The sequence below is a fragment of the Euleptes europaea genome, chromosome 5 (assembly GCF_029931775.1).
Source record: "Euleptes europaea isolate rEulEur1 chromosome 5, rEulEur1.hap1, whole genome shotgun sequence".
Lineage (NCBI taxonomy): Eukaryota > Metazoa > Chordata > Lepidosauria > Squamata > Sphaerodactylidae > Euleptes > Euleptes europaea.
Genome location: NC_079316.1, coordinates 53,173,958 through 53,196,642, shown reverse-complemented (window position 1 = coordinate 53,196,642; position 22,685 = coordinate 53,173,958). Strand labels below are relative to the sequence as shown.

Genomic DNA, 22,685 nt, shown 5'->3' with positions numbered 1-22,685 from the left:
TTCCCCAGTGCCCAGAGGAAATGCTTGTAGATGCCAGGCCACTCTTCTTGTTTCAGGCCCAGTACAATCCCGCTGAAGCCTCCCACCTGGACTGCAAGGTCTTTTCCTGTATACATGAGAATTGTCTCCATGAAGTTGTCCAGTCCAACATGGACAAGAGCTGGGGGCTGCTTTGTCCAGGCAGGCAAAAGGAGAGTGCCTCAGAAATATGCCAAAAAGAGAAGCCCTGGGGGGTTGTGAATGTCTGGGCTACAAGACTGGCCAACTAAATCACGTTGTCAAAGAGCTTCATGGAACTCATGATGTTTTCATCCTGAAAGGGAAAAGATAACAAGTCAGAGTCTTGTGCATAGGGAAATGAGGGGAAAGGGTTGGATGTGATTGAAGAGGATGCTTCAGAGTTGCCTCTGTCATGGATGAGATCAGAAGGGGTTGATATTCATGGAGAGTGACTAGTGTTTGTGGGCACATGGAGCTGGGAACTCTCAGTTTACCCGGATAGGCATGGATTTTGAAGCCAGGAGCGAAAGCATGAGATCTCTCTGATATACTAGCACCTCTCTTTTGACCGAGTTGGTTCTGGCAGGCTATTGCTGCCAGGACCCAAGACCCAGTTTGGCTAAGATCTTTTTACACAAGTGGGAGGGAGAACTGAAAAGGAGCTTTCTTTCTCTCTGTGTGAGAGACTGGGGTGGGGGGAGTGTGACCATGCAAAGGACAGAATCTTCTTTATGCATACACCCATCTGAATCTCCCAACAGGGAGGGACAATCTTCCTCTGTTTAGTTTCTGTTACTATTCCACACCATAGTCCTGCAGCCTGTATTTCCTTTAGAATTTTGCTAGTAGAACAAGGCCTGTATTTGTTTAACAGATTAACAATTGCCTTGATCTTACCTACATGCCTCACTGTGGCATTTGATGTTCCTCCTGGCACCAAACTAGTGAGGTGAAAAGGTCAGGAGGTGGCAGGGGCCCATTGAAAGGAACGGCTTCAAACTCTGCTTAAGCAGGGGTTGGAGAACAGCAGAGAATCCCTGCTGAGAAGAGTGGGTTTCCCTCAACCAAATCAGCTTCCACCCTAGTTTCTGAGCAGGGCCGGACCTCGATTGCTTGCTAGAGGGGTGGCCTGTTGGGTGCTGGGGCAGAAGCAGTACAGCCTCTTCATTCACAAGTTGCATCTTAGATAGTAAGAGTCTTTCGAAATACACACACACACACACACCCTATTTTATGCTTATCATTAAAATCGGAGTTACCTGAATCGAGTACCAGTATGATGATAGCCAATCCTTCTGTACTGATTGGAATGGGGGAGGGGGGAATGTTATAAAGCAAGGCATCCTGTTAGCTGCTTTCCTGTATTATTTTCTGAAAGAAGTAAGAAGTGGGTTCTAATGCTGGGGAAGGAGAGCACAGCATCTAACTATTTATTTACTTCATGTATATTCGACATTTCTCCTCATTGGGGGACCCAAAGCACCTTACATTTTTCTCCTCTATTTTACCCTCACAACAGCCCTGTGAGGCAGGTTAGGCTCAAAGTATGTGACTGGCCCAAGCTTCCATGGCAGAATGGGAATTCAAACATGGGTCTCCCAGGTCCCAGTCCGACACTTAGTCACTACACCACACTGGCTCTAAAGAAAATATTTTTTAAAATTGTTTACAAAATATCAAACATTGTTGGGGGAGGGTATTGTCTTGCTGGTGTTGATACCCCTTTTTATTTTTAAAAGGGATGAGTGGCATAGCAGAGAGTGTTAATTGCTAATGGATTTTTTAAAAACTCAGAATACATCAATATCCTTGCAAAATAAATTCTGTCTTGCCAAATGATGTCTTGACTCTTGACAGCCAGTCGGATCTCCAATGGCCAGTCAAAGCTCTACTGGGAAAAAGGCCCACCTGGCCCTGCCTACTTTCTAAAAATACTTGGCAGGTGCCATGGTGCCCATGAACGCCACGTTACAGACCCCTGCTTTAAAGAATGAAGAGCGGCAGGGTTCTGTTTTAATCTTGTCCAATAAGCCAAGTTTTCTCCAAAACAGCAAAGAAGGAAATGCATCCTTCCTTGCTCACTTTGCATCCTATAAGCCTCTTTGGCCTCACTTAAGAATAATTTCTAAGTTAGGCATTGGGGCTGAATATGCCTTTTGTTGCCCAACCAAAAAGGGCTACAAGTGGTTATCCAAGGACAATTATGTTTTTTACCTTCTGGCAGGACTCAATGAATTCCTCAATGGTCACAACACCATCCTTGTTCCGGTCCATTTTCTGAAATGTGAACACAAAGGTGCAGAAATTGAAGGAAGGGCCCATAGGTGGTTCCAGGGAGGAGAGAATAACCTTGGGCACAGAGAAGCCTGCCACAGCACCCACAGTCAACAAGCACATATCTAGCCTTGGGGGAGAGCCAGTCGGTTACTGTCATGTGCTTCTCAGAGGTGATGCTGGAAGGAAACCCCCAATAATTTCAAGCAGCTAAGGGGCAACAGGCCAGTGTTGCAACACAATCAAGGCAGGGAATATAACTTATGATCTGCAGAGGATGCTTAGAATGTAAGGTGCAAGAGTAGAACCTGGGAGAAGGTTAGGGCTCTGGTAAAGCCCTGTGTTGAGACTTCTAGGGAGAAGACTCAAATATGAAGCCAAAAACAACTTGCACTATCAACTCTGGGGCGGGTGGAGAGGTTTCTTTGAGAGCAATGTACAAAATTAACATAAATATCCTGATTCTATCTTCACCTGGAAGAAATTTTCCACATGCTCCTGCGGTGCCTCTTCTTTCATGGACGGATATGTATATTTGCCCATCATGTCATAAATGGATTTCATTATGTCCAACATTTCCTATGTCAGAGAACAGAAAAAGAATGAAAAATAAAAAAAAAACATTAAATTTCTTGCAGGGTTAAGGAGATTCATGATAGTACCACAAGATTCGAGGACCTTCTGGGTATCACTAGCTCTGTTTTACTTACCTCTTTGGTAATGCAGCCATCTTTGTTCAGGTCATAGAGGTTGAAGGCCCAATTAAGCCTATCGTCTATAGTGCCACGTAGAATGATGGACAAGCCAGCCACAAAATCCTAGATAATAAGGGAGAAAACTGGGGGTGAAACAGCTGCAGGCCCAATGGCAACAAAGTGCCAGATCCCATTCACAGTTACCAGATTGAAGGATCCTCCAGGAGACAGAATTATTCACCATTCAACAGTTTAACATTCTTACAGGGTTTTGTCTGATGCTTTTTTCACTTGTCCCTTCATGACTCGTATGAGATCAGAAGTTCCTATTTAACATCAATAGCTATAGACCATCAAGCACATGGCAAAGTATTCTCCATAATCATTCCTCATCTGTGGAACGCCTTTCTTCTCTTGGAAGTTAATTGGAGGCCTTGTCTGAAACATTTTGGACAGAATGGATGTGGCAGGCAGGCTCCTGACAGGCCAAGGTGGGGAAAATGAGTAAGAAGGGAAACCACTGTAACCCCAGATGGAAATTTACCAGTGAAAGGGACTCCTTTATTATCAAGAGAGCCTAAAGAGTTATCCCAGCCTCTGAAGCAGGTGGAACCTAATCAGCAGCCAGGAAACCAGTCAGAACGAGGCTGGCAAGAATGCTCAGGGGTGACAGGTCTCAATCCAGAGGCAGCAAATAAAAGGTATGCAGTGAGGCAGAAGGGGTGGTTGGGGAGCAGGTTTGGAAAAGTCTTGCTTAAACAGTTGTTCTAAACAGTGCTACAGCTACACCTAGTGGCTTTGTCAGTTATTGCAGCAAAAAAGGTGAGAGCATGGACAAACAGCCATCTCAAAGCCTTCTACGTCCTTCCTCCTACTGTGATGGAGATGTCAAGGAACTTGATGGACATGAGGGCTATGGGGTCAGCTGGAGAGCCATGGGCCGCAGCTTTGGGAGCCTTGGAGATGCAGTATCATCCGGACATCCAAGAACAGGTTGACTTGCTGCTGCTGCAGCAAACCCTGGAGAAACTGTTAACGGTGCAGCAAGAAGCACACCAAGAGTGGTGGGCACATGCTTGACTGCTCTGGCAGGCAACCCTAGCAGAAGCAGGGACAACACATACTGGTGCCTTCCCAGGGGGAGCCCTGCCACCAGCTTGAGAACCCTTGCCAAATACCATATTCTTGTGTCAGCAAGATGAGACCCAACAACAATCATGAAGCCCACCTAAAACACCTTTTACTGAGTAACTAGTGCTGAGAGAAAGCATAATAGGCTATGCTATTGACACTCTGCCTAACCAAGCCATCTCAGGAGTTGGTGGATACTCTCACCACCATGGCTGACCAAAGTAAAATCTGTGATTAAGAACATAAGAAAAGCCCTGCTGGATCAGACCAAGGTCCATCAAGTCCAGCAGTCTGTTCATACAGTGGCCAACCAGGTGCCTCTAGGAAGCCCTAAAACAAGACAACTGCAGCAGCACCATCCTGCCTGTGTTCCACAGCACCTAAGATAATAGGCATGCTCCTCTGCTCCTGGAGATAATAGGTATGCATCATGATTCTCAGTACTCTCAACATCTCAGAAGAAATGTATCAGAGGCAACTAAAAGAACTCCCAGACGGTGATGGAATGCACCCCCCATGTGTTGGCACAAAAAGTCAAAGCTAATTGCATGTTCTGGCTCAAACTGGCCATATGGTCAGCAGATCAGATCATGGCGCTGATAATGCTGAAGCAGTATGTGTCTTTATTTTTAGATGCAGCCAAAAACTGGTTGCTGTGTCATGACCCAAAGACACTGCAGTAGGCAATCATGCTCATGGAGACATACTGCAGCCAAAGTCTGAGCACCACTGAGTGTGAGGATCCTGAGCACTCAGGGGAAAAGATGGCAGAGGGGGGACAAGAGGGCTATGGAGGAGAAACAACATTCAGACCACCACAAGGCGATGTCCACAGTGGAACTGCACTACACTTACAAGCCATGCTCAAGCACCAACAGGAGGGAGAGGCTCACAGCCAATCCAAGAAAATGTTGTATAGCCCATGCCAGCATTAAATATTTGGGGTTCCTTGTGGGGGCAGGGAAGGTACAGCTCCAGAATCACAAAATACATGCCCTGATGGTCTGGGAGCAGCCAAGTACAAAAAAGGGGGTACAGATGTTACTGGGGGAACAGGATAATGCTGTCAGTTCATCCCTCTCTGTGCTGTCCCCTGAGCTGATTCAGAAGGGTCAGCCCCACAAGGTAGCATGGCCCACAGCAACAGCAGTCTCCTTTGAAAACCTCCAGCCTGCTCTTTCACAAGACCCAGTGTTGCAAATCCTAGATCCCACCCAACTGTTTATACTTAAATCGATACCTTGGTTGGGATTAAGGGTGGTATTATAACAAGAACTAGGGGACAAAGAACACTCTGTCTTATTTCTGAGCCTTGGTAAGTGGGAAAGGTGGTACACAGTGATGGAGAGGGAAACCTTGGCAATCAAATGGGCTGAAGAGGCCCTTTTATTTTAATCTCTGATCATGCTCCACTGCAACGCTTGAGATGTTTGGAAAAGATGAACCCCCAACTGACCAGGTGGTAATTAGTGCTGCAGCTGTATTTCTTCACGGTAGTACATAATGCAGGGTGGGCACATCTCAACGCTGACTTTTTCTCCTGCCAGGCAGAAGACAAGATAGAATTGGCGGAACCCTCCAGGTCCTTTCTGGAGAGGGGAGCAGTCTGTATCAGGGAGGCTCCTGATGGACCAATGTGGGGGAAAGGGGTTAGAAGGGAAACCACTACAACTCCGTATGGAAACTCACCAGTGAGAGGGGAACTGTTATCAGAAAGAGAGCCTAAAGAGTTAACCCAGGCTCCAGAGCAGGTGGAACCTAACTGTCAGCTGGGATACCAGTTAGAATAAAGCTGGCAAGGATTCTTGGGCGTGATAGGGGAGAGGAGCTCCAATCTCTGGGTGACTTGGGCAAGGTTATCACAGGAGCGGGATCTCAGCCTGGGAGCAGAGATAGCAAATCAAAGAGGCAAGCGACAAGGCAGGAAGGGTGGTCAGGGAGAAGGCCATGAAGAGAAAGCAGAGCAGGCTGGTGTTTGTCATTTGGAAGATTCTAATGGAAAACTGAGTTGGCCTGTGAGTTTAAAGGTGCTACAGCTACATCAGGTACCATCCATCTAGTTATTGCAACAAGAAAAGGTGAGGGCATGGACAAACCCAAACCACACCCAAGCTTTCTACATCCCTCCCTGCTCACAATGGAATTCCCCTCCCCATTTGGGCAGGCATTTAATAGCCAGGATTAACTGCTGGAAAGACACATGAGAACTGGTTTGAGGATAATTGTTGCTTTATTTCTGCTAACCCATCTCCAGGAGTCTCCAGGATGGACTATAAGCCTCAAAAGTGGACTTACCAGGGAAGACATTGAAGAAATAAATAAACACAAAGGAATGTCCCCAGTACCTTTTGGTATATTTAATGTGTAATATAGTCACTGCAGTTTCTTTGACTAATCAGTACAGAGACCTGCCTCTCCTGCCCCACTGGAGCATTTATTTGGCTGTTGGCCTAATCTTTGTCAGTGAAGAGCCAATTTTGGCTTGGAAGAGATGGCCTAGAAATGCAGATCCAGCAGGTAGTCCCATTGATCAGCTGAATGGCAAGGCTCAAGTGCCTATGTTGAAAGAGTAGGTATAGCTGCTCTATGATTAGTGGAGCAGTAGGACATGGGGTTTGCTGACCTTGGACAATGGCATCCATGTGTCGTTCACTCCAGTGAAGCCAGAGGTTGCTTTTGTCATCAGCCTGTGTGTATGATGCTCAAATTATGGAATTTAAGAACCACTTTTTGTAAATTACTTTTCTACAAATTTGTATGGACAGTGCTTTAATTGGCACCTCAGTCAAGTGTGGTGCATATGGGTCTGCATAGGAACGTTTTCTTCATCAGTATGTATGCTCCTGATGAATTTGCAGCTCTAGACCCCAGCAAACATTTAAATTAATTTTTTTAAAATCTTACCTCAAAGCTGACAGAACCGTCATGGTCAGTGTCAAATGCGTTGAAAAGAAAAGTTGCATAGGTACTGGAATCTGAAGAGAGGGGCATCAAATCAAATGATTATGAGGCACCAGACTGTCACCTTTTACCAGATTTCAGCAGATGACTAGAGAGCAGGAAGGGAATAACCAGAATAAATTTATAGCTGAGCTTTTGGAGTGACTGCTTTTAGGTGCCATGAATCGGAGTGCCCTGATCACTCTACATTGCAGTTATTTTGGGCAACAAAGTGGACTCGGCATTAGGGCTGTGCACCCTTTTCCCCCTGGTACTTTTTGGGTTCAGGTTTATTAAACCCAGAAGTTTTCGAAAATCCAAAAAAGCATAATATAAAGGATTCTGCTTTTTCAAACAATCTAAAATTGAATCCCAAAAATATGTGGGGTCCTGAGATTGGGGGTGGCAGGGGATGCGTATCTTAGTGCTGGGCTCCGCGTTCAGATCCACACTGCTTGCTGGCTTGGATCTCCAGGTGGAGCATTGATCTGACCCAGGTAAGTAAAAGGGGAGGGAGGAGGAGAGGGAGGGGGAAATGGCGGCGGGGCCAAAGTGGCCCCAAAATTTGGCATTATTCGGGATCCGCTTTTTCAGCTCCCTTTATTGCTGCCATTTTTTTACTGGTACCCCCCCCCTCAAAAAAAATTCGGCTTTAAATGAATGCACACCCCTACTCAGCACAACAACAGGGGGACTATTGAATGCTGCAAGAAGACTGTGCCAACTCCCTCCAAGTTATATCCTACAATGTTTCTAGTGTTCAAACCATTGCCTCTGCCTGGCCTCCCAACCTAACCAAACATAGGTGGGATTTGCACTCACCTCCTTGTGGGAAGAACTGTGAATAGATCTGCTTGAAGCTGTCTTCAGTAACAATGCCACTAGGGCACTCCTATTAAAAGGAAAAATATGGACAAATTCACCTTAGAATAGCCAGTTTCAAAAGTACCCCTTAGTTAGGGTTTCCAGGTCCCTCTTCTCCACTGGCTGGAGGTTTTTGGGGTTGAGCCCTGAGGAGGGCGGGGTTTGGGAAAGGAAGGAACTTCAATGCCATAGAGTCCAATTGACAAAGCGGCCATTTTCTCCAGGGGAACTGATCCCTATCGGCTGGAGATCAATTGTAATAGCAGGAGATCTCCAGCTAGTACCTGGAGGTTGGCAATCCTACCCTTGGTACAACCAATATGGTATGTAGTCAAGGAGAATTCTGATGTGCCTTGTACTCCAGGGGCCTCCATTACTGATATCCAGATAGGTATGTCTGTAGCTGAATCACTGTTTTTGTTTTTGCTGACTCATACCTGGTGCATTGTATGTGAGCAGCAGAAAATAGCTCCTTTATCTTTGTAAGAATTCAAATTCTATCTGTGTGATTCTGCATATGCAGAAATATGGAATGTTTGTCTCTGAATAATTGCCGTGGTGATCCAAGGTCTCTGGATAAGCAACTGAAAAACTACAAACAATTTGGGAGTTTTCCGAAGAAGATCGTTTTCTAAATGGATTCTAGCTACCTATCTGTCATCACTGATTGCCAGCTGAATGTTACATTTATTGTGTGGTTTGCCATTTTGATGTGCATTTCTATTATTGAATAATTGGCTGCAGCAATTGTCATGTTTTACCTATATTTTAAAATTTGTCTTTATCCATTTTCGTAGTTATGTGAATGCTGATAGTTTCAGCTGGGAAGCCATGTTGGTTTGCAGTAGAAGAGCAAGATTCAAGTCCAGTAGCATATTAAAGACAAAGAAGATTTCTAGGGCATAAGCTTTTAAAAGTCAAACCCTCCCTACATCAGATATCAAGCTAGCAAAGAGTAGTCTAGCTGTGGTTATTGAACTGAATGAGACGGCCTGACATCTTTTAGATATCATTAACCGGTAATGTTTCTGGTCTTAGTGGAACTTTGATGCCTGTTCTAATTTGTCTGCTATTATTTTTCAGAATAATTTTGCTCATTCTCATAGCCACCACATATGAATGAAATCTGTATTTAAAGATTTACAGTACCAACATATACCTATATACGATTTACATATTTTAGCCAATTTCTGTGGCCTAAAATAACATTAATATATTACCTTATGTTTTCTTTAAATATGAGACACACCAAAAAAGAAGATCAATATGAAAAAATGTATTTCCAAGCTTCATCAAAGATTTCATTACCCATATCCTGATTCCACTTTAATTGAAATTTTGGTCTACCATTAATATTCAGTCTAAGTAAAACACTGTATACCTTAGATAGTATGTCCATAGGCTATCAATTGTTCAAATTCCTAAGCCTCTGAAAATACATTTGGACAAGAAACTTTTTTAACTGCAAGAATTCAAATACTGTTATCATTACCTATTTTGGAGACATGGTTACCGTATATACTCGGGTATAAGCCAAGGGTGGAAATTAGGCACCCGCGTATAAGCCGAGGGTGGGAAAGTAGCCCCCCCCCCGCAGGCTTACCTTACTGGGCTGCCGCCGCCAGCCCGCACGCCTTCCCTGCGGGCCAGGAGCGGCCCGCGGGGCCTCCCAGCCTCCCAGGTGGGAGGCGCAGATCTGTTTAATAGCCCCCCGCACGCCTTCAGGGAAGCCCCGTGAAGGCGCGCGGGGGTCTTTAAACAGGAGGCACAGATCTGTTCCCCCCCCCCGGCTTCATGGGGCTTCCATGAAGGCACACGGGGGGGTCTTTAAACAGATCTGCGCCTCCCCCCGTGAAGCCGGGGGGGGGGGGGAACAGATCTGCGCCTCCCAGCCGGGCGGGAGGGGGAACAGATCTGTTTAAAGACCCCCCCACCCGGCTTCAGGGAAGCCCCATGAAGGCGCGCAGGGGGCTCTTTAAACAGATCTGTGCCTCCCAACTGGGAAGAGCAGATCTGTTTCCCCCCCCCCCCCCCCGCCGCCCAGCTTCACGGGGCTTTCCTGAAGCCGGGCGGGAGGGGGGGTGTCTTTAAACAGATCTGCGCCTCCCACCTGGGAGGCGCAGATCTGCCCCCCCACCGTGCGCCTTCAGGGAAGCCCTGTGAAGGCGCGGGGGCAGGGGTCAGATCTGCGCCTCCCAGGTGGGAGGCGCAGATCTGTTTAAAGACCCCCCGCCCGGCTTCATGGGGCTTCCATGAAGCCGGGCGGGGGGGGGGGGGGAACAGATCTGTTTAAAGAGCCCCCCGTGCGCATTCATGGAAGCCCTGTGAAGCCGGGCGGGGGGGTCTTTAAACAGATCTGCGCCTTTCACCTGGGAGGAGCAGATCTGTCCCCCCCCCCCCCGCGCGCGCCTTCACAGGGCTTCCATGAATGCGCACGGGGGGAGGCGCAGATCTGTTTAAAGGTGGGAGGCGCAGATCTGTTTAAAGACACCCCCCGCCCAACTTCACGGGGCTTCCCTGAAGCCGGGCGGGGGGGGAACAGATCTGCACCTCCCACCTGCAGAGAAGGCACGCGGGCAGGCGGCGGCCTCCTCCCTGCGCCCAGGAGGCCCTGTGGGCCGCTCCTGGCCTGCAGAGAAGGAGCACGGGCAGGTGGCGACGGCGGCAGCGGCAGCGGTGGTAAATTCCCCCCCTCCCTCCACCTACCAACCCGCGTATAAGCCGAGTTGGGCTTTCTCAGCCCTTTTCTTGGGTTGAAAAACTCGGCTTATACGCGAGTATATACGGTATATGCAATTGCACTATTGTTATCAGGGATCAACCTCATAAATATGTTGTTTAGCTTTATAAGGAGTCCAAATTGAAACTCTTGAAGTCTATTGAGTTCCCGCACTGCAGAAGCAAGGGGGGATATTCCAGGTGATAGTTACTGAATGCGTATCAAGTTATTTATTACATAACTATTATAATTACGCACCTTCTTTTCCCACTCTGATTTTTACACCAAGGAAAGTCTTTAAAGGCAGGTTTACAAGAGTTTGCTCAGTTGCCAGTTCAGAAAAATCTATACTGTTCATTATGACCCACCTGGCAACCCATGCTAACTTTGCAGCGTCATGATAAAATTTAATACTTGGTATTCCTAGACCTACTCTGTTCCGTTTATTTTGAGCTATGGACCCACCTTATCCTTATCCCAGCTCCCTCACCAGCCACGTTGCTTCGATCCATTGCAGAAGCAGTTCAGTTTTTCTTGCACTCCCTGACAACTCCCCTGCCAAACAGCCTCACAAGGCTCCCACTCCTGCAGCTCTGCCCCTTAGCATGGGTTGCCAGGATTTTGGTAAGGTTTCACATGGTATACTGGTTGGCAAGTTGGTAAAATGTGATTTGGATTCTATTACTGTTAGGTGGATCTGTAACTGGTTGACAGATCACACCCATAGAAAAAGAAGAAGAGTTGGTTTTTATGCCCCTCTTTTCTCTACCATACCAAACTCTCAAAGGAGTCTCAAAGTGGCTTACAATTGCCTTCCCTTCCCCCACCCCACAACAGGCACCTTGTGAGGTAGGTGGGGTGAGAGAGTTCTGAGAGAACTGTGACTAGCCCAAGGTCACCCAGCAGGTTTTATGTGGAGGAATGGGGAATCAAACCCAGTTCTTCAGATTAGAGTCCACTACTCTTAACCACTACACAACCCTTGTTAATGGTTCCTTATCCTCTTGGAGAGGAGTGACAAGTGGAGTGTCTCAGGGATCTGTCCTGGGCCCTGTGTTGTTCAACATCTTTATAAATTATTTGGATGAAGAAATAGAGAGGAGGGTTATTAAATTTGCAGATTATATTAAATTGGGAGGGGTAGAAAATATGGTAGAAGACAGAGTTAGGATACAGGGTGATCATAACAAGCTGGAAAACTGGGCTGAAACTAATAGAATTAATTTCAATAGAGATAAATGTAAAGTTCTGCATTTAGGCAGGACAAATCAAATGCATAATTATAGGATGGAGGAGACTTGTTTTGGCAGTAATATGTGTGAAAAGGACTTAGGAGTCTTAGTATACCATGAGTCAACAGTGTGATGCGGTAGCTAAAAAGACAAATGTGATTTTTGGCTGTAATCAACAGAAGTATAGTGTCCAGACCATGTGAAATGATGGTATCACTTTGCTCTGGTTAGACCTCACACAGAGTATTGTGTTCAGTTTTGGGCAGCAGTTTAAGAAGGATGCAGACAAGCTGGAACATGTCCAGAGGAGGGCAATGAAGATGTTGAGGGGTCTGGAGATCAAGTCCTATGAGGAAAGGTTGAAGGAGCTTGGTATGCTTAGCCTGGAGAGGACTGAGAGGTGATATGATAATCGTCTTCAAGTACTTGAAAGCTGTCTTACAGAGGATGGTGCAGAGATGTTTTCTGTTGCCCCAGAAGGTCAGACCAGAACCAATGGGTTGAAATTAAATCAAAAGAGTTTTCAACTAAACAGTAGAAAACTTCCTTACAGTCAGTCAGAGCAGTTCCTCAGTGGAATAGGCTTCTTCAGGAGGTGGTGGGCTCTCCTTCGGAGGTTTTAAAGAAGAGGCTAGATGGACATCTGACAGCAGTGCTGATTCTGTGAACTTAGGCAGATTATGAGAGGGAGGGCAGGAAGGGTTGTGTCCTGCCCTGAGCCCGGTCTGACCAGGAATGAGGGCGGGCTATAAATGCAGAATAAAATAAATAAATTGTGTCAGTGCTTAGCTCTCATGGCCATTTCTTACATGTCCAGAGTAATGCTGATCACCACTTTGGGCTCAGGAAGGAATTTTCCTCCATGCCAGATTGGCCAGGGATCATGGAGGGTTGTTTTGGGGTTTTTTTTGGCCATCTTATGGGTATGGAGCAGGGGTCATTGGAGGTGTGGGAGGAGGTAGTTGTAAATTTTCTGTATTGTGCAGGGGGTTGGGCTGGATGACCCTGGAGGTTCCTTCCAACTCTATATTTCTATGATTTATTTCTTTTTATATTTTAATTGCATCAAACACTTCATGCAAAGTAATAGGCTATTCCATCTTTTTTTTTCTTTATCTTAGAGCTAGGGGTTTTAACTTTGGCTAAGAACATCCTTATCTCCGCTTCCTTTGGTATTTGAGAAGAATATAGTGATCTATAGAAGCCTGAAAACTCCTCAGCTGTAGATTTGGTATGAGTGATCATGGAACAATTTTTTTACTCCTAATAGCACTTACAATACTTTTAGCCTTTCTTTTATTTGATTTATACGCTAGCAATTTTCCTGCTTTATTGCCAGATTCCATTAAATGATGTTTAGCATACAGAATAGTTTTATGGATTTTACTAACATTTGTTTCATCCACATTTCTCCTTATTTTTTTTTTTTGGTAGTACAATATATGTTACCTGAGGATTTTTTTGTTTAGGAAATTCTTATCTTGGTGCTATGAGATGGCCACCTCTCAGGTAGGAGAATTTGGGTGGTTTAAAGACATACAGTATGATTGCAGCTGTATCTGCAAATACCAAACACACAATTCCAATTCCATAGGAAATGGTGTTTCCCAAAGTGTGTGTGTGGGAAACCCCCTGGGTGGTGTGTGGCGGTGGTCTCTGGAGTCATAGCAGAGTGTCAGGCTACCCAGGTGAGTAGCACAGTACTTGGACTTTGATTCCAAGGAAGGGGAGGAGCTTCCAGGACTTAGCCTAAGGTTGGGCATTGCCTTGTTAGTGGCACTATTCCCTGGTTACAAGAGGCCAGCACAATAGCAACATAGCTAATGAGCAAATTACCAGAGGGGGGAAGTGTACAAAAATGCAAGGTGTAGATTGATAAGTGATCTCTTATAATGCTGCAGGAAACAACCACCAAACTTTCTCCTCTCCCCCGCCACCCCAAAGCCGAGACATTAAAAGAGAGCATATGAAGCTACACAGGCTTATATGTATTCCCGCTGGATTTTTTTTTCCCAACTCACATTTTTGAAGCCCCTGTACAAGACCTGCAGTTCTTTGCGGGTGAACTTGCTTTGCTCCTGCAGCTGGTCCAGGCCCTCGGGCCGGTGACACACGGTGGAGAGCTCAAATTCATCCTCTACACTGTCTGCAAGAAGAGGAAATGCCTCAGAAGTATGGCACATACAAACCCTACCCCCTACCACACTTCTGTCCCCCAACTTTATCCCTTTCCTCTCTAAGACAGATTTGCTCTTGTCCCCACACTGGCACAAGCTAAAACTTGGATGAAAGTTGCTCCTTTTTTTCTTGGAGCAAGTACACAATACATACATGTGCACACAGTGATATTTCTTATCAATCCATGGGGTCACAATATGATTGCAACCAGAAATCTAACGCCCTAGTGGTCTCATTTTGGTCTACAGCAGATCTAGACCCATGGCTTAATCCGTCAAGGCCTCTGTTTTTGGAATGTCTGTTGAACTCATATTGTAAAGGGGAAGAGACAAGAAAATAATTAAATTCTGGCTGTATTAGAATAAAAACAGAAGACTAGGACTAGTTTATATTTTGGAAATTAATCCAAATGGGAGCAAATGCCCAGAATTATACACTCTCCACTTCCCCCAGGCAGCACAATCACCATTCCCTCTGTAAATTGAATTTCCTAACTGCTTCAGTTTTAGGAGATTTTGTTTATCAGAAAGTTGACTCTTAGTGCCCAAATTCAAACTGCTACCAACCTTCCAAAGGCAAGGGAGAGAGGTTTCTAGTAATCAAGAAACATTCAGCCCTTTTGTTGAGCCCCTGGTCACCCATTAGTTGCTAAATAGGAAAAAAAATCCTCTAATAATAGGCTCATTTACAATAATCAAGACAGCCAAATGCCATCACCAGAGAATAAGCAACCAACGCAGAGGCAGTTCTGGTTGGAACCACAGACACACTCTTCCCCACTAGTGATGGGGAAAGAAGTACAGACATTAAAAAAAAATCTGAAATCTCTGTGGAATGTAAACCCTCTCCTAGGAACCCTTTGATGACTAAGTGACCCAGATCAGGCAGCCATGCACACCCTTCCCGTCCCCGATGCTACCACCACTCACCATCCTGAAGTCCCTAGAGGAATCCAGTGGGCTGGCCACAACCAAAAGCTCTGGTCCCATGGCACATCTTGCCAGCAGGACCATGCCCACCACCTGCAGCTGGGTCAAATCCCTCTCCGTGACTCAGCTGGCTGGTGAGGACCAAGCCCTCTGAGCACAACAGTGGCCTGATGCAGCCAAAAGATGAAGTACCAGTCTGACGGACAGCTCACCAGGGTGAAATGCTGGGCACTCCAGCCAGAGGAGTGCAGGAGGAACCTTGGGGGCCGAATGGCCCAGTAAGAAGGGTGTGGGGCATGCGACGGCTGTGATGGCCTATTTAAACCCTCACAGCCATAGCCCTAGGTCCAGGAGGAGGTGATGGCATTGCTGTCTTCCCAGCGTTGACAGAGAGATAAAGCAAAGGGAGCACCTCAACAGAACAAGAAAGATCAGGGAGAGCTCAACCCCCCCCCCTTCTTCCACATCGGAGACCTGGGGGAGCTGGAGGCCAGCCCCCCTTTCAGCTGTGGCACAGGAGAAGACTCCAGAAGTTGAACCAAGCCACACCCCCAGTTCCAGAGCTCCTCCGGGCTGGGCTAAGCTGCATGTTGTCAGCTGGCCTTTTGTGTGGCACCCAACACTGAGACAAAGTTGCCCCAGTACTTCATACCTACAGCCTAGAAATCATGGAAGACACGGGCTGCATCAATGAGCAACCCCCAATCAAAAAACAATGGGCATAAGATGAATCTCCACCTCTTGTCATCACATCCCTCTATGCTTTTACTTATGCCTCTGTCCCATGTTACTGCAAAAGGTGGGTCCCTCATGGAGTGCCTTAAAAATCAAATCAGAAAAATGAGAGGGGTCACTCTATATAGGAAGTTAGTTTCCTGTAACTGGCTGCCAAGCTCAAGAATCCTTGCAAATATTCAAATGTGGTCTTTGATGAGAAGCCAACTCTCTGATTTTTCTCTTATGATATATTGATGAGCAGTAGAGATACCAAACAGACTGGTTTGTGTGTCGCCACTTTAGGGTCAGGAAGCAATTTTCCTCCAGGCCAGATTGGCCAGGGATCCTGGAGGGTGTTTTTGTTTATTTGTTTGCTTGTTTGTTTTGCCATCTTCTGGGCATGGAGTAGGGGTCACTGGGGGTGTAGTTGTGAATTTCCTGCATTGCGCAGGGGGTTGGACTAGATGACCCTGGTGGTCCCTTCCAACTCTATGGTTCTGTTCTGTGCTCAAAATAAAAAATCTGTACCAAGAAAAGCTAAATTCAGAATGGTTTCTTGTATTTATTATTGACTGTTCTTTTAACTACTTTACATACTTCAACTTTGCTTTTTGCAAGTAAGAGGAGGTGCAACAATCTATGCAGGGCACTAGAGCATCTGCCCTGATAATGGAAATCTTATTTAGCAACTTCTCTGGCTATTTTCACTAGGCACTGCCCATACAACTTTCAAGTATATGTTTCAAAAGGATCCACATCAGATGAAGTGAGCTCTCATTCACAACAGCTATACTGGAGTAAATGTTGTTAGTCTTTAAGGTACCACTGGACCCCTATTCACTTTGCTTCTACAGACTAACATGGCTACCTTCTGGAATTAAAATATCTTTGCAATTCAGAAAGATTAGAAATTAACTTTCACAAAAAAGTGGGCTCATCAGGAAGCTGAATTGTATATCCAGTACATTCTGTGCCTTTTCTGTGTTTATGCAGAATTGCAGCACGAGTAGCCCTGGCAGAAGAGAAGTGATGCCAAGTATAACTCAATCCTTAATTAAAAAAAAGGCATGCCTTCTAAACCATTGTGGCCTTTCAGAAAGCCTTTTGTTATTATAGACAAGCAACTGACCATTGTGCAGCATAGGGGATCCCAAAAAACTTTATTTTCTGCTTGTCTAAGTATTGGGGTTCCTATCCTTCGCTTTTTCTGCTGTGGGCTGTTTCCTTTTTTATTGTGTGACTCAGGTTAAGACATGCAGTAATCTGAGATGGCGATGAGGTTATTACGTCAGACTTCAGGTGGGGATCCAATTTTTAAATGCTTCCCAACACAAAAGGTAAGAAGTTAGTACAGTAGAACTTTATGATGTGCTTGTTTTTTATTTGTTTATCTGTTTTTCAATGGGGAAGAGCATTCAAAAATGGCACCCGGTGGTTCATCTCAGGATTCTACCTGCTGATTTGCGGCATGCATGGGCCAGACTGCACTCCTTAGCAGGAAAGGCAATATGCATCAGAGATTTTCCTGAATGGCAAGATCTTCCCAGAGTGCACTATTGTGGCATTCACATGAGGCTAAATTAATGTTGCAGCCAGGGGTGGATTTCAGACACTATGTCGCCAGATAATTAGGATCAGCAGAAACTCACTTTGTCATTGCCCCCCAGCCACTGTTCCTAATCATGGGACCAACAAACCTGGTAATTATGAACCTTCAGAAAATGTCTATCGCTCTTTCAGATGTAGTGTTATGATAACAGATTTGCATGATTTGGCTTTGATACTGGCAATTGCAAATATCTGCCACTTCCATCCCTTGCTTATTTTTATACATTTGTCATGCTTTTTTTTTTCATAACCCACTTTAGATTTGACATCTGCTGCAAGAAAAAGTGGAATGTCCATATTTTAAGTTTACATGGAGGGAATCCCCCACATTTCCCCAGTCCTGGGAGCTATGAGTTCACTTCACAAGAAACAACACAAAGAGAGGCACAAAGTGTCACTTGCTTTCACTGAGTGAGGGGATGGATTTGGGCTGGCGGCAGCAGGGCAGCAGCTTGAGGAACCGCTGCTTCAGGGCTTTTTTAGTATGGCCAGGTGGGTTGCCTGCAAAAAAAGGACAATTGCCAACCGGGAGAAGAGTTAATATATCATGGCATCCCTCCCCACCACCCCTCCCCAGTCCCTAGTTGCCAGTTGCAACAGACATGGTGTGGATCATGCATGCATTACTTCACTGCAGCAGGAAAGCAGATCCAGCACAGGCATAGCGCATCCAGCAAGCACTCGGGTCTCTGAGCACAATCATAGTCCCCAATGCCAAGAACCACAGTGAGGATGGGAAAGAAATTATGGCAGAGGATGAGGCACAGGGTTGCACCCAGATGCTGATGTATATAATTGTTCTCAAGAAACTTCCTGCTCCACTGGATGGATGAGACAGAACTTTTGAGAGTGGAATATCGGCTGCCTGTACAGTGACATGGTGTGAAAATGACTCAAGTCACACCAGGGGTGGGTGGGTGCAGTTCTTGGAAGAAAAGGGAACTTGGTGCGCAAGGGGCTGCAAGTAAGGGGTTTACGGGGTTCTCTTCCAGGTTCTAGGAGGGCAGCCATGGCTTGGCGGAGAAGGAATTTCATTCAAGAATGGTCCAGTAAGGTTACTTTCATCACATATGCCATGAAATTTCAGACAAAGGGATTCTTAAGCAGAGCTGCATAAATTAGATCGCTACATGCAAGTGCAGTCAACATGGTAGGAGGAATGGCATGAAATGAAAGGGGCGGGCCAGCTGTGTTGAGACAGTCTTCTTAGCCTCTTCTGGGAGACTCAGCCAATACAGGCACATCAACTAGCTCCACAGGTCTCCCTGTTCATTTTTAATGCAAAGCTGGAAAGGTCTACTTTCCCGGTCACCAATAGAACCAAAAAACAGGGCTAAGGCTGCAATCCTAAACATAGATATCGGTGGGATATACTTCTGAATACGTATGTTTAAGTTCAGGTCACCAAGCCCTTAATGGTGCATTTGTGTTCAATTGGTTTCAATAGTATTTAGACACCCCTACCCTTTAATTGTTCTTTAGATGCAGAGCCCCCCCTCGTTTTATGTTAAATTGTTTCAAGAGCCACCAGTCCCCAGCCTGTCAATCTGTGCTGTTAGAAAACCAGAATTGTGCAGCTAACTATGGGATATACTTTGTTTTGATCAATCTTGAGTGTGTGTGTAAAGGATGGGCCACTCTAAACAATCTTAGGGAATGCTCCCCAAGCTGGAATTCAGGGTAAGTGTTTGAATCCCTGCTCATGGTGTAGTCCACTAAACCAACTCTCTGTCTCCCTCCAAATTTACTAGACAGGGTACTAGGCTAATACTTAGGGTTGCCAGGTCCCTCTTCGCCACCGGCGGGATATTTTTGGGGCGGAGCCTGAGGAAGGTGGGGTTTGGGGAGGGGAGGGACTTCAATGCCATAGAGTTCAATTGCCAAAGCGGCCATTTTTCTCCAGGTGATCTGATCTCTATCGGCTGGAGATCAGTTGAATTAGCAAGAGATCTCCTGCTACTACCTGGCAGTTGGCAACCCTACTAATACTGCCTCTTCCTACTATGAAAGCAGCTGTTCCTCATGTGAAAAACAAGCGATTTGAAGCTAAAAGTGAAATGTGGCTGGTCCATGGGTGGATTGGAGTACAGGAAGAACAAACAACTCCATAGGCTTGCTCACACCCCTCAGTCTTGACATCTAAAAAGGCAGGTTAACTACAGGTCTTGTGCCAAATATTTTTTGATCCATAAGACTCCACCACATATCTCCTTTAAATTGATCCAGTGTTATTTGAGAAGGAAGGTATGCTTTTGATCTTAGTTCCTGCTTTAGAGTTATTTAAAGTACAAGCAATTTCAATTGATACATTTGTGTTTGGAGTCCTGCAGGGTCCTTATAGACTTAGTTATCCACACCTGCCTAAGGAATAGTCATAGAAGAAAAAGAAGGGGCCCTCTGACATGATATTATCCTGGAGAAGAAAAATGGGGGAGGGGGCAAAGGGATTTCTAACTTGTTTCCCTCTCCCTTGATTCCTCATGGGCCCCCAGCTAGTTATTGAGGTACTTTAAAAAGGAATGCATGGGACTTGGAGCAGAAGAGTGTAGCCAAACCAAGAGTGGCAGAAGACACACCTGGCTCGATTTCTCAGGAATGTCCTTTGCCACTTATTGGCAGTGGATGACTTTATATTAAATGTATTCCATACAAACTAGTTGCATTTTAAATGAAGAGCTACTTAAATCATGTCCTCCATTAAGAAACATACAGAGGGGCTGAGGCTCAGTTGTAGAGCATTTGCTTGGATGCAGAAGGTCCCCAGCATTCAATCCCTGGCATTTCCAGTTAAAGAGAATCAGGTAGTAGGTGATGTGAGAAATCTCTACCTGAGACCCTGGAGAGTCACTGCCAGTCTGAGTAGACAGTATTGATCTTGATGGCCCAATGGTCTGATTCAGTATATAGCAGCTTCATGTATTCATATGATACAACCAAAGATATTCAGAAACCAGAAACTAGATGAGAGGTGGACTGTGCAAAGACTGCTTGTTAAAGTCAGAAAGTGCCAATTTCTGGAAAGTGTGGAGAATAGACATTTGTAACCTCTTCCCTCTATACTCTAGGGAAGGGGTGCTGAAGAGAAACATTTCCATGGAACATATGTTCTCCCTGGCCCACATGTTTTTTTTGGAGGGGGTGGGGGTTCCTGCATATGTTTTCTGCCCAAGAATTATATTTTTGTGCATTTATAAGATCACTTCTTGGTTACTTCTTCTTGTCATGCTTGTTGTGCTGCTGCTGACATTGCTGGTATGTAAACAGCCAAAGCAGATGTGATTTGAGCTCATTCAGCCCTTTCTCCCCATACCTCTTCCTCAAATTAAAACACTGCTTCAAAACTACATATAAATGAACCTGTCTCCCTCACACATGGCTAACTGCAGTTTTGAAGAGGTATTAAATACTGAAATCCAGAAATGTATCCCCCTATTTTCAAAGCAGCCTGGGGGTGTGAATAATCTTTTGAAACAAAACATGGAAGATCATGACTCTTTCGGGTCATATGTATTTTGTCCTTGCAGTGTGTGTGTTCATGTGAGTGTGCGCGTGCACATGTGTGCTCATTCATGCCTCAATTTTAATGCATAAGTAAAGCAGAACATTATTGAAAAGATCCAGCAATGACAGAAGCATACCAGCTGGAATAACGAGAGAGAAGCAATACAGGAAAACAGGGAGGAATAAAACATAAAATGAAATAATAAGCATGATTCACACAACCAGACTATTAGGGGCACATGAAGCAGACCAGGCAAGATGAAAGGGCATTGCAAGGAATTAAAGGAATGAAAGACACCAAAACACTTTCATAAGAGGTGAGAAACAATCCATAAGCAGTAGATTTCAGTAAAGGATACACCAGTGGCAACATGCAATTCAAAACAATAAATGGTCTGGGGGAGCTTTTTTTTTCTTTTGCTGTCCTGGCTTTGGATGTTAGTCACTCCCTCTCATATAGTTCTTCCCCCTCTGCATGATCCATTAAACATGATCAAACCATTTGACTTGCTGTGTCTTACAGATTTTATTTCTAAACACACACCTAGGAGACTGAGGAGCATTTGTTTCAGCTTTTGACCACACAGATTTTACAAACATGTTTCCCCCCCCCCAAAAAAAAAGTAGATTCACCGGTCTTGGGGTTGGCAGCCATCTTTCTTGCCAGGGCAACATATCTTAAGTTATCTTGCAGTACAGTCCTAAACAGAGACTCACCCTTTTAAGTCCATTGAGGTCAACAGGCATGGAAGTGTGTAACTCTGCTTAGGATGGCCATGTTGAAGACCTGCACAATGTTCTATTCTCTCTGGGCTTCCTCATCCGCTACATTCCCTCACACACAGTGGCGGACTGGGTCTAAAAATATTGGTTGCCAGGAGACAAGGGGGCCTCACCCACAACTATAAGGCTATCATTTAATTTTTATAAGAAATAAAATAAATCCAGGCTGGGATTCCCAGCTAAGCTTCAATGCGCAGTTGCAATAGTAACGATCTGAGCCTACATAACATATATTAAAATAGTAATACAACGTAAATTTTAGCTGCATGCAGTAATAATATTGGAACTTCTATTATATTTTCAAGCTACTAAAAGGTCATTAACATTTTAAACATATTGTCTAAAGTTTAAGGGGCCCCACTTGCCATTGGGCAAGCTGACACCCTGGCCAGTCCACCACCACTGCTCACACACAAAAACACCACATGCTGCTAAATGGCTTTTGCTGATCCTGGACTGTATGAATACTTCCACATTGTTCCGCTCATCTAAGCAACGGGTTTACTGTTTACCTGTGTCTGTCAGTGAAACATCTCAGCTTCAGCTCTTTCTGTTACCCTGCCAACTACAGCAAGACTTCTATTCCTGTTCAGGTTTTTTGAACCCTCAGCACCCAACCTTTGATTCTTTTTTTGATGAATAACCTTTCTTTTCATTCTCCATAATTTGCCATCTGGTACATACTGTAACCTTCTTCTAAGACCCTTGCCTGATATGATAGACCTTGATTCTTGGTGTTAGCAATACCTTCTCTCTTGGGGTGAACACAGAATAATCATTTCAAGAAAGCTATCCCCAGGATCACACAACAAACCAACCACAGCCATCGAATATGCTTAAAGAAACTGGTGTACAAACGTCAGAATTTAACAAAAAACCAAGAGGGACAAGGTACTTGTGTCCAGGATCATATGCCCATCAATTAACTGGCTGCGCTGAAAAGGAGTTTTTCAAAAATGAGTCTGGCACTCAGGAGAGAAGCTAGCTTAAAAAAAAAAAGACCAAAACACACCGTTGAGATCCCACCGAGGTCAGTCCCCAAAATGCAACTCAACCCTGAAAGAGTCTTCAAAGAGAAAACTAAAAGCTATGCTGGCAACATTTCACAAACAGC

The 22,685-nt window shown here is 45.1% G+C and overlaps 1 protein-coding gene across 3 annotated transcripts in view; it reads right to left on the bottom strand.

The window, feature by feature from the left end:
* Positions 1-228: 228 nt before the first annotated feature.
* The window catches only part of KCNIP2 (potassium voltage-gated channel interacting protein 2), a 132,298-nt gene continuing 109,841 nt past the window's right edge, over positions 229-22,685 (bottom strand). For 2 of the 3 annotated variants that reach the window (XM_056849583.1, XM_056849582.1), the window contains exons 2-8: positions 13,877-14,001; positions 7,863-7,932; positions 7,005-7,075; positions 2,985-3,092; positions 2,749-2,853; positions 2,215-2,277; positions 229-313 (exon numbers count right to left, since the gene is read on the bottom strand). In XM_056849583.1, coding sequence (XP_056705561.1) covers positions 266-313; positions 2,215-2,277; positions 2,749-2,853; positions 2,985-3,092; positions 7,005-7,075; positions 7,863-7,932; positions 13,877-14,001 — 590 coding nt within the window. In that variant the 3' untranslated portion in view covers positions 229-265. Of the gene's footprint in view, positions 314-2,214; positions 2,278-2,748; positions 2,854-2,984; positions 3,093-7,004; positions 7,076-7,862; positions 7,933-13,876; positions 14,002-17,685; positions 17,789-22,685 lie in introns of all 3 variants that reach the window. The other variant, XM_056849581.1, reaches the window with a different exon arrangement.